Source organism: Siphateles boraxobius, unplaced genomic scaffold, assembly GCF_051911475.1.
Source record: "Siphateles boraxobius isolate OS27281-9 unplaced genomic scaffold, OSU_SipBor_1 4, whole genome shotgun sequence".
Taxonomy (NCBI): Eukaryota; Metazoa; Chordata; class Actinopteri; order Cypriniformes; family Leuciscidae; genus Siphateles; species Siphateles boraxobius.
Window position 1 is genome coordinate 887,682 of NW_027509030.1, and position 12,319 is coordinate 900,000.

Consider the following 12,319-nt stretch of genomic DNA (forward strand, 5'->3'; position numbering starts at 1 on the left):
GTGAAATTCCTGGTGCAAACTACATTACCCATGATGCTGTGCAGAAAATTACACCAATCAGTCGAAAAAAATAAAACCAAGCAAAATAGCTCTTTAGCCCCACCCACTCCCATGAAATCGAGTCGATCTAGCTATCCGCTAAATGAGTAGTTATATATTTCTCCATTTTTAATTCGATCATGCTGTTTGCAATGCTTCATGGGATTGTAGTTCTTTCCCTCACTAAATCCTGTCTTTTTGTCTGATTTTCAGAAACATTTTCGCTTCAAATCAAAGTGTTTAGTTAGTGTGGTGACTCACCCTGTAGCTGATTCTCGGATGACCTGTCACTCTGATGAGATCCACCAATAGCAAACCACAACCATCCAATCAATTCCCAATGGACAAAATCAAGCCCCGCCCACATTTGTTCCAGAAGCGCTTCACCCGGATACATGGCACAATGAGAAAGTAAAATCCAGCGCAACTTCCCTTTCATAATGACTTTGTCTGTTGCTTAATAAAGTTGATGTAGAATAACTTGATTTACAATTAAAAATGATAACAATGAACAACATACACACAAAGAAAGGAAACGACACGTTCTACACAGTATAATCTCTTTTTTTATTACAAGATGAGCTTGAACAGTTCTCCACCCGATGCTAATTTGCACATGGTTCTTTTCCAAAGGTCCCTGTAGATTAAACCCGGTTCGGAGAAATCCTAGCGTTTGCTCAGCACACTATTATACAGTAGAGAGACTCGCCGTCAGGAAAACACTAACATCAGCACACGGAAACAGAAAATATGCTTGTAAAACAACAAAGGAAGTTTGAACACAGACAGCAACACACTGTCGAGTCGGATCCAGGTCACATGTGAGCTGGATGTGAGTCAGATGTGAGCCTGATGTGAAGCAGATGTGGGCCGGATGTGAGCCAGATATGAGCCGGATGTGAACCAGATGTGGGCCAGATGTGAGCCGGACCGGTACATATGGATTCCAAGCGCATCTCGATGTGAGCCAGATGTGGGTCAGATGTGAGCCGGATGAGAGCTAGATGTGGGTCAGATGTGAAGCAGCCGGATGTGAAGATGTGAAGCAGCCGGCTGTGAACCAGATGTGGGCCGGATGTGAGTCAGATGTGAAGCAGATGTGGGCCGGATGTGAGCCAGAACATGTGGATTCCACGAGTATCTGGATGAGAGCCAAGTGTGGGTAAGATGTGAGCATGATGTGGGTCAGATGGGTGGCGGATGAGAGCCGGATGTTGGCCAGATGTGAGCATGATGTGGGTCGGATGAGAGCCGGATGTTGGCCAGATGTGAGCATGATGTGGGTCAGATGTGAGCATGATGTGGGTCAGATGTGAGCCGGATGTTGGCCAGATGTGAGCATGATGTGGGTCAGATGTGAGCATGATGTGGGTCAGATGTGAGCCGGATGTTGGCCAGATGAGAGCCGGATGTGGGTCAGATGTGAGCCGGATGTGGGTCAGATGTGAGCATGATGTGGGTCAGATGTGAGCATGATGTGGGTCAGATGTGAGCCCGATGTGGGCCGGATGTGAGCCGGATATGGGCCGGCACTATGTTGCTGTCTGGGATAGAGACGCTGCTTGCTCTCGGCTGGATGGAAGTGCATATGTGTGTGTGTGTGTGTGTGTGTAGGGCGTCTAATCCGTGTCCTCTTTAACCTACATAGGCACCAGACACGGCAATATAAAGATTTACTACAAAATTTGTCTGTACAAAAACTGCTTTTATCTTTTTTTCTCGTTATAAATCTCCGTTGAATGACAAACAAAGTCGAGTTGCCTATGACAGACAGAATGGACGCTAGTAGAAAGTTTTCCTAGAAAAATTGAAGTTTATCTAAACAACAGAACTTTGGTTTGAGTCGTTGATCATCATGACACCGAGTGTGAATGCGGCTGCGTCCCAAATCACGAGATTTAGTTTGAAACCGCTAAAAAAGCATGTTCTATAGAGTATGAATGCGATCCGGATGTAGTGTATTTGCCATGTTGTCATTATCATTCATAAAGTGTCCATCAGATGCACACTTCAGAATCCCGCAGGAAGCGGGATACTTTTTCATGAGTACTGTAAATTCAGACATACTGTTTTTCGCCTATTATATAGCATGGAAGTATGTGATTTAGGATGCAGCCCGCGACATACAACTAACGTACATTGTTTCATGGATTTTATCGATGCCTTCAAGTCGGTATTCATGCTTCTTTTCTTTGCGCTCAAACATCATTGGTCTTATCGCAGGTCATTTTGACCCGAAACTAATTTTTACATTTTTTTTTGTACAAATTGAGTGTTCATCAGAGGGGTCCAATACCCCAGGACCTCTGTCGCACTTGAACCACGAATACACACAAAAAAATTTGAAAGGATTCGAGGAGTTCTGTGGTTGAAATTTAAAAAAGACACAAATCCTTCTCTCGCGGGTCAATCTGACCCCTTTAGGAATTAATGGATGCGAGGAATGCTTCAGTACACATAGAAAAACCTGAAAATGCTCAACATTCAAACTAAAAATCCTAAAACGTTACCAAAAAAATGATTTGGTTAAAGGAGAACTCCGGGCAATTTTTAAGTTAATCTTGATCGTTATACCTTTGTGAGTAGTGTCTATAGAAAAAAAACCCGAACCGGATTTTGCAACACGGAGCTGTTCCCGCTAATGCCCAGAGCTCCCCCTCAGCTAAAACGGCAGTTATGGGGGCATATACATAAAGAGTGTCTTTGTGCCTCTTAACAGACACAAAATGCAATTAAAATGCCTGTCCAACATGAACAGGGCCCTTACATGTGAACAAGATGCGTTCAGCAACTAAGCCATTGTTTAAATTCACCTAAATAGTGTTTTAGACGGCTAGCTGTAGTCTCGCGCTGAAGTCCCGTGGGAACTCAGTTGTAGCCGGAAAAAGGTAGATAGCAGTGTGCGTAGGAGCGTAGTGTGAGAAGAGTGATGATCGGAGTTGCTCACAAGTGAAGTAGAAATAGTTCGCGTTTGTGCCGTTACGAATTGTTGCAACAGAATGCGAAAATACAAGAACTTAAATTTTCATCATCTTCATTTCCATGACCTCGAGATTCTGCAGTTGTGGCTTGTTGTACTTCAACTTGATGCGCAAACTCCCATACAAGAACTACGTGCGAGACTTCAGCGCGAGACTACAGCTAGCCGTCTAAAACACTATTTAGGTGAATTTAAACAATGGCTAAGTTGCTAAACGCATCTTGTTCACATGTAAGGGCCCTGTTCATGTTGGACAGGCATTTTAATTGCATTTTGTGTCTGTTATGAGGCACAAAGACACTCTTTATGTAAAGTATATGCCCCCATAACTGCCGTTTTAGCTGAGGGGGAGCTCTGGGAATTAGCTGTAGCAGCTCCGTGTTGCAAGCACCAATCCGTTTTTCTTTCTTTCTATAGACAGTACTCAAAAAGGTATAACAATCAAGATTAACTTAAAAATTCCCCAGAGTTCTCCTTTAATGTCTACATGTTTATCTGAATGCACACTGAAGAGAAACTGGCTTTAGGACCCAGCGGAACAGCTCATTTACTCCTTATAGAGATATAAGCCCGTCTAGAGTCATGAAATATCAATGTATTTTTTCAATATATATAAGAGGTCGACAAAGACTCCCAATGTAAGATATTTAGAGATGAATTAAAAGGGTTATGCATGAAATTGTGAGTTATTTTAAATTTAAGTTGGGGAAAGGGAGTTGTGAGAAATGTGCTTTTAAAGGTAAATAAAAAAATAAAATAAAAATTGCATTAAAAAATTATTAAAAAATATAATCAAAATGAAATAAAAAAAGCTTTCTGGACAAAAAAAAAAAAAAAAAAAGTATAATTTTAGGGCTTCCGGTCATTTTAACCCGCGAGGGAAAGATGTGTTACAAAGTGCGAGGAAAAGATGAAGGTTTTTAAAGACATTATTGCATAAGATCATTTTAATTTAATTAATTTCTGTGTTTAAAACATTCTGCCTGCCAGCTTTAGCGGTTTCTTGCTTATCATTTTGTTGCATTGGTGCTAAAAAGCTTCCTGTATTTGTCAGTGAGTGAAAAGGAAAGAAAGTAAATAAGTATTAATTTCGTTCACGAACATCAGATCATAATTAAGACGTTTGACATCTAACAATTCCCAACATTCCAGGAACGTTCTCTCAAGGTTCTATTTTGAGTAACAAACATTCTAAAAACATTGCAGGAAGGTTTATGTGTGACAAAACTAATAAGAACTTTCTCTAAAAGTTCATATTAATCTAATTAACGTCCAATAACTAGGGATGCACCGATATGAAAATTTTGGCCGATACCGATAACCGATAATTCTTTATATTTGAAAGCCGATAACCGATATATTACCAGATAAATCTAAATCCAAATTTTGATATAATTTTTAAGAGCCTGATTACAAAAACAAAAGTCTCACCATTAAAATCCACGTCCCAAACACACAATTAAAATCTCAATTATAATGTTATGAAGCCGATATTACACACTTGTGCTGCACATGTTGCACTGAACCGTATTTTCCTTTTTTTGTGCGATTCTAATCATATTTCAAGCAATTCAAATCCATCATGTTGAACAGTCGCATCTGAAGAGTCACAGCTGAAGGAAATAATACATTATCGGCTTTAATAAATCGGCCAAATTTTCTTATCAGACCGATAACGATAACAGTAAAAATGAACATATCGGCCGATATATCATCATATAGCATCCCTACTAATGACGTCTAAGAAAGGTTTGGAGAAGGTTCTGGGAGTGTGTCGTCATTCGGTGCTCTTGAACTTGAAGGCAGCATTTCTCTCACATCCGTTTAAAACATCTACTTCATTTCACAGCATCCTACATGTCTTTCACAGAGAAAACAGAGAGAAGCAACACAGAATGAGAACAATGTAGCGCCGAAGGTCCAGCGGGACAGAAAGAGACGGTGTTTTGGGTTTCTGAGTCGCTCACGTATCCGGATTTCCACAGGAAACATCTTTGTGTCCGTCGTTTGGACGAGAGTTACAGGAGAATCCCTCAGGATCTCAGGCCATGGTCTCTTTCCCCGGGAGCCTCCTGTCGTTAAACGTGTGCATGTTAATGACCTCTTCTGTTTTAACGATGGCGGGAGGCTGAGGTTTTTGTTTCCGCCGTCGCTGGCATTTCAGAGACACCCTGAGCTCCTCCACCATCGCACTGCAGAACGAGCGCTACAGACAAATAAAGATAAAAACAAACAAACAAACAAACAGGTGGATTAATTAAGAGACACCCTGACGAGTGCTATAGAGAGAGAGAACAACACTTCAGTCACACGCCTGCTCAGGTCATGCAGTATTCATTATTAGTTTTATTTTCAGTGAATAAATACTCATTTTTGGGGGAACTATTCTTAAATATAATGGCTTTACTTTTAAAAGGATGTGAATTTAAACATTTAAACTTGTGTCACATTGAGTTCCATCATCAATTCCTTTTTTATAAAATTAAATTATTAATTCAATTTAATTAGTCAATAATTAAATTAAATAAATATAAAATGGGTAAATAAACAAATACACAAATGCATCAATAAAAATAAGAAAATAATTAAATATAAAACAAGTAAATACACGAACAAATAAATAATATAAAAACAGGCAAATACACAAATAAATAAATAAAAACAAGAAAATAATTAAAAAATAAAAAGGTAAATACAAAAATTTATAAAATGACATTTTATTAATGCAGAAACAAGTAAATACACAAGCAAACAAATGTAAAATACTACACAAATAAATAAATATAAAAAACAAGTCAATAATTAAATAAATATTAAAAAGTGGTAAATACACAAATACAAAAATAAATGAATGAATAAAGAAATAAACAGGTAAATTAAATAATTATTATAAAAATAAGTAAATACAGAAATAAATAAACGATTTCTTATTTTATTTAATTATTATAAAAACATAAAACTAAATAAATACAAAAAGTTATTTCAGTGATGGTAAATTTTGTTGTAAAATTTTTTTATTAATTTAGTTCTTTCATATACATATATATATATGTAGTCGCTCTGGAGAAAACCGTGATGTCATCGTCCAGCTCAGTTCAGTTCTCATATAATGCTGTCAATGCAGGAGATCAATAATATTGTTGAATATTAAATTAAATGTCTACAACTAAGCAAAACAGTGTAAAAGGCGACAGTAAAAGAAACCAAATCTCAGGTGACAGAATCGAGAAAAAAAACGGGGTCGGGGAGTTCTTTAGTGTGTTTAATGTTGCTGTTTGAGCAAGAAAAAGAGTTATTCACTATATATTCTCTATAATATTTATGTCAGTGTTTCTGAACTCCTGAAACGCCTTCATTGTATCTTGAGTTTCTTCCGGGAACGAACACGTCACAATATTCCTCATTATAATAATTAATATGCAGAATAAAGGGGCGGGGCCTGGTTGAGTTATTTAGTAGTGTGTTAAACTGGAAACTTTAACTGTGTTATAAAGTACCTTCTGGATGTGAGCGTTCTGCCTGGACTTGTAGAGCACCTCCCCAACGGCCACGAACACGGACAGCACGAGCCCGGCGGCCAGAACGATGAAGATTCCCCCGATGTTCTGCACGCCGAGAGCGCTGGCCTCTTTACTCTCCTCCTCGGGACAGCCGTTCCCTCGCCACCACTTCTCCTTCATCATGTGCAGCTTCCCCTCCTCCTGCAGCTGCAGGATCGCAATGGTGATGCGGTCTCTATACGGGGAGCCTGCGGGACGAGGAGAGCGCAGGAATCAGTGTGTGTGTGTGAGTGTGATGGTGATGCGGTCTCGATACGGGGAGCCTGCGGGACGAGGAGAGTGCAGGAATCAGTGTGTGTGTATATGTGTGAGTGTGTGTGTGTTTGCGCCCGTGTGTGTGTGTGTGTGTGTGTGAGTGCAATGGTGATGCGGTCTCGATACGGGGAGCCTGCGGGACGAGGAGAGTGCAGGAATCAGTGTGTGTGTGTGTGTGTGTGTGTGAGTGTGATGGTGATGCGGTCTCGATATGGGGAGCCTGCGGGACGAGGAGAGTGCAGGAATCAGTGTGTGTGTGTGTGTGTGTGTGTGAGTGTGATGGTGATGCGGTCTCGATACGGGGAGCCTGCGGGACGAGGAGAGTGCAGGAATCAGTGTGTGTGTGTGTGTGTGTGTGTGAGTGTGATGGTGATGCGGTCTCGATACGGGGAGCCTGCGGGACGAGGAGAGTGCAAGAATCAGTGTGTGTGTGTGTGTGTGTGTGTGTGTGTGTGTTTGCGCGCTTGTGTGTGTGTGTGTGTGTTATGTGCCATGGTGATGCGGTCTCGATACGGGGAGCCTGCGGGACGAGGAGAGTGCAGGAATCAGTGTGTGTGTGTGTGTGTGTGTGTGTGTGTGAGTGTGATGGTGATGCGGTCTCGATACGGGGAGCCTGCGGGACGAGGAGAGTGCAGGAATCAGTGTGTGTGTGTGTGTGAGTGTGATGGTGATGCGGTCTCGATACGGGGAGCCTGCGGGACGAGGAGAGTGCAAGAATCAGTGTGTGTGTGTGTGTGTGTGTGTGTGTGTGTTTGCGCGCGTGTGTGTGTGTGTGTGTGTGCCATGGTGATGCGGTCTCGATACGGGGAGCCTGCGGAACGAGTAGAGCGCAAGAATCAGTGTGTGTGTGTGTGTGTGTGTGTGTGTGTTTGCGCGCGCGTGTGTGTGTGTGCCATGGTGATGCGGTCTCGATACGGGGAGCCTGCGGGACGAGGAGAGTGCAGGAATCAGTGTGTGTGTGTGTGTGAGTGTGATGGTGATGCGGTCTCGATACGGGGAGCCTGCGGGACGAGGAGAGTGCAGGAATCAGTGTGTGTGTATATGTGTGTGTGTGAGTGTGATGGTGATGCGGTCTCGATACAGGGAGCCTGCGGGACGAGGAGAGCACAAGAATCAGCTTACATGTGTGTGTGTGTGTGTGTGTGTGCGATGGTGATGCGGTCTCGATACGGGGAGCCTGCGGGACGAGGAGAGCACAAGAATCAGCTTACGTGTGTGTGTGTGTGTGTGTGTGTGCGATGGTGATGCGGTCTCGATACAGGGAGCCTGTGGGACGAGGAGAGCACAAGAATCAGCTTACGTGTGTGTGTGTGTGTGTGTGTGTGTGTGTGCGATGGTGATGCGGTCTCGATACGGGGAGCCTGCGGGACGGGGAGAGCGCAGGAATCAGCTTACGCGCGTGTGTGTATGTGCAATGGTGATGCGGTCTCGATACGGGGAGGTGTTCCCATGCCGTAGGCCTTGGAGTCGATGAGTGTGAGTGTAAGTATGTGTATGTGAGAGTGTGTGTGTGTGTGAGTGTGTGTGTGTGTTACCCATAGGTGTTCCCACGCCATAGGCCTTGGAGTCGCTCTTCCGGAGTGCACTGTGTGTGTGTGTGAGTGTGATGGTGATGCGGTCTCGATACGGGGAGCCTGCGGGACGAGGAGAGCGCAGGAATCAGTGTGTGTGTGTGAGTGTGATGGTGATGCGGTCTCGATACGGGAAGCCTGCGGGACGAGGAGAGCGCAGGAATCAGTGTGTGTGTTTGTGTGAGTGTGATGGTGATGCGGTCTCGATACGGGGAGCCTGCGGGACGAGGAGAGCGCAGGAATCAGTGTGTGTGTGTTTGTGTGAGTGTGATGGTGATGCGGTCTCGATACGGGAAGCCTGCGGGACGAGGAGAGTGCAGGAATCAGCTTACGTGTGTGTGTGTGTGTGTGTGAGTGTGATGGTGATGCAGTCTCGATACGGGAAGCCTGCGGGACGAGGAGAGCGCAGGAATCAGTGTGTGTGTGTGTGTGTGTGAGTGTGATGGTGATGCGGTCTCGATACGGGGAGCCTGCGGGACGAGGAGAGTGCAGGAATCAGTGTGTGTGTGTGTGTGTGTGTGAGTGTGATGGTGATGCGGTCTCGATACGGGGAGCCTGCGGGACGAGGAGAGTGCAGGAATCAGTGTGTGTGTATATGTGTGTGTGTGAGTGTGATGGTGATGCGGTCTCGATACAGGGAGCCTGCGGGACGAGGAGAGCACAAGAATCAGCTTACATGTGTGTGTGTGTGTGTGTGTGTGCGATGGTGATGCGGTCTCGATACGGGGAGCCTGCGGGACGGGGAGAGCGCAGGAATCAGCTTACGCGTGTGTGTGTGTGTGTGTGAGTGCGATGGTGATGCGGTCTCGATACGGGGAGCCTGCGGGACGAGGAAAGCACAAGAATCAGCTTACGTGTGTGTGTGTGTGTGAGTGTGATGGTGATGCGGTCTCGATACGGGGAGCCTGCGGGACGAGGAGAGCACAAGAATCAGCTTACGTGTGTGTGTGTGTGTGTGTGTGTGTGCGATGGTGATGCGGTCTCGATACAGGGAGCCTGTGGGACGAGGAGAGCACAAGAATCAGCTTACGTGTGTGTGTGTGTGTGTGTGCGATGGTGATGCGGTCTCGATACGGGGAGCCTGCGGGACGGGGAGAGCGCAGGAATCAGCTTACGCGTGTGTGTGTGTGTGTATGTGCAATGGTGATGCGGTCTCGATACGGGGAGGTGTTCCCATGCCGTAGGCCTTGGAGTCGATGAGTGTGAGTGTAAGTATGTGTATGTGAGAGTGTGTGTGTGTGTGTGTGTGTGTGTGAGTGTGTGTGTGTGTTACCCATAGGTGTTCCCACGCCATAGGCCTTGGAGTCGCTCTTCCGGAGTGCACTGTGTGTGTGTGTGAGTGTGATGGTGATGCGGTCTCGATACGGGGAGCCTGCGGGACGAGGAGAGCGCAGGAATCAGTGTGTGTGTGTGTGTGTGTGTGTGTGAGTGTGATGGTGATGCGGTCTCGATACGGGAAGCCTGCGGGACGAGGAGAGCGCAGGAATCAGTGTGTGTGTTTGTGTGAGTGTGATGGTGATGCGGCCTCGATACGGGGAGCCTGCGGGACGAGGAGAGCGCAGGAATCAGTGTGTGTGTGTGTGTGTGAGTGTGATGGTGATGCGGTCTCGATACAGGAAGCCTGCGGGACGAGGAGAGTGCAGGAATCAGCTTACGTGTGTGTGTGTGAGTGTGATGGTGATGCAGTCTCGATACGGGAAGCCTGCGGGACGAGGAGAGCGCAGGAATCAGTGTGTGTGTGTGTGTGTGTGTGTGAGTGTGATGGTGATGCGGTCTCGATACGGGGAGCCTGCGGGACGAGGAGAGCGCAGGAATCAGTGTGTGTGTGTGTGTGTGTGTGAGTGTGATGGTGATGCGGTCTCGATACGGGGAGCCTGCGGGACGAGGAGAGCGCAGGAATCAGTTTACGTGTGTGTGTATGTGTATGTGTGTGTGTGTGTTGGCGATGGTAATGCGGTCTTGATACGGGGAGCCTGCGGGGCGAGGAGAGCGCAGGAATCAGTGTGTGTGTGTGTGTGTGTGCGATGGTGATGCGGTCTCGATACGGGGAGACTGCGGGATGGGGAGAGCGCAGGAATCAGCTTACGTGTGTGTGTGTGTGTGAGTGTGATGGTGATGCGGTCTTGATACGGGGAGCCTGCGGGACGAGGAGAGCGCAGGAATCAGCTTACATGTGTGTGTGTGTGTGTGTGTGTGCGATGGTGATGTGGTCTCGATACGGGGAGCCTGCGGGACGGGGAGAGCGCAGGAATCAGCTTACGTGTGTGTGTGTGTGTGTGTGTATGTGCAATGGTAATGCGGTCTTGATACGGGGAGCCTGCGGGACGAGGAGAGCGCAGGAATCAGCTTACATGTGTGTGTGTGTGTGTGTGTGTGTGTGTGTGTGTGTGCGATGGTGATGCGGTCTCGATACGGGGAGCCTGCGGGACGGGGAGAGCGCAGGAATCAGCTTACGTGTGTGTGTGTGTGTATGTGCAATGGTGTTGCGGTCTCGATACGGGGAGGTGTTCCCATGCCGCAGGCCTTGGAGTCGATGAGTGTGAGTGTAAGTATGTGTATGTGAGAGTGTGTGTGTGTGTTACCCATAGGTGTTCCCACGCCATAGGCCTTGGAGTCGATGAGTCCGCCGACCTGCGTGAGATTGCAGTTGCGCTGCGTGACGAACTCGATGGCCGTCGACTCCATCAGGAAAGCGTAATCCGACGTCAACACTCGATGGATTCCCTCCTCAACGCTCTTCACGATCACAGATTGTCCACGACTCTTCATGAACTCCCACATCTTATCGTACGTGGAGATCTTGGTTTTCTACCACACACAGACAGCAGTTAAAGGTGCACGGATGTGCACCTTTAACTGCTATAACGTAATGTACGTTATAGCAGTTAAAGGTGCAGTGTGTGATTTTTAGCGACATCTAGTGGTGAGTTTGTGAATTGCACCCAACAGAAGTTACGGTGGCTGACAGGAAGTGATGTCGTCGTCTGACACCATGTCCTAACCAGACGCGATGCGATAAGATTCCAGCGACAAGCAATTTGTCTGTCCACACTAGACGCGACAACAAGATCCATCAAAATCAATCAAAACCCACAGCCAATCAGAACATCTAAAAATCTCTATGAACGAGAGCATATTAGACGCCGATGTGGCGAGCAGGACGAGGGCGTTGGCGTGATTACTAATGAGCGACGCCTGTGCGACGCACCGGTCTCGTATCTCTCACGGAGGAGCGACGACAGTGGAGATCGAGAGAGGCCAGGCCTGGATTTATGTTGTGTTTTGTTTCATCTTTTACTTTCGTTTTGTATTTGTTTTAAGTTTGGTTTTAAATGTGTGTTAACGTTCGCTGGTTCCCGCCTCCTTCTTCCCACAACATCTAATCTTGTTACAGCGAATAAATCAACTAACAAGTGTGTAAGTCTCCCTGGATTTCATTGTCAATTGCGCTTGTTCCTGTTAAGTGTCCTCAATCTGGCGACCCGCGTGAGCGTCGAGTCTGAGGAGGCGGGGAAACAACGATCTCTGATTTTTTGAATTTGGACTGCAGTAGGCTAGCTCAGATAGTCGGTGTTAGCGGTGTTCAGAAGCATCACTTGCCCACCGCATCACCGCCTATTTAAGGGAATTTGTCATTACACTGTTTTGTTGTTGTGTTTTTCATTAACAATAATAGGCTAATGAACTCACTATTCAAGAAATCTGCCCCGAATTGCCACTAATTTGAAAGCGAAACTAAAATGCGCACGGGGGCGGAGCTAGCAGAACAGAGCGAGCGTTTTTCCATAGGTATGAACTGAAAACGCTCGCTCTGTTCTGCTAGCTCCGTGCCCGTGTGCATTTTAGTGTCGCTTTCAAATTAGTGCCAATTCGGGGCAGATTGCTTGAATAGTGAGTTAATTAGCCTATTATTG

The 12,319-nt window shown here is 45.9% G+C and overlaps 1 protein-coding gene across 1 annotated transcript in view; it reads right to left on the bottom strand.

Annotated features, from left to right (window-relative positions):
* Positions 1 to 588: 588 nt before the first annotated feature.
* The window catches only part of LOC143706028 (glutamate receptor ionotropic, kainate 2), a 92,148-nt gene continuing 80,417 nt past the window's right edge, over positions 589 to 12,319 (bottom strand). The window contains exons 14-17 of the mRNA XM_077197569.1: positions 10,988 to 11,213; positions 6,517 to 6,767; positions 3,538 to 5,225; positions 589 to 2,576 (exon numbers count right to left, since the gene is read on the bottom strand). Of these exons, the coding sequence (XP_077053684.1) occupies positions 5,061 to 5,225; positions 6,517 to 6,767; positions 10,988 to 11,213 (642 nt within the window). The 3' untranslated portion in view covers positions 589 to 2,576; positions 3,538 to 5,060. The remainder of the gene's footprint in view (positions 2,577 to 3,537; positions 5,226 to 6,516; positions 6,768 to 10,987; positions 11,214 to 12,319) is intronic.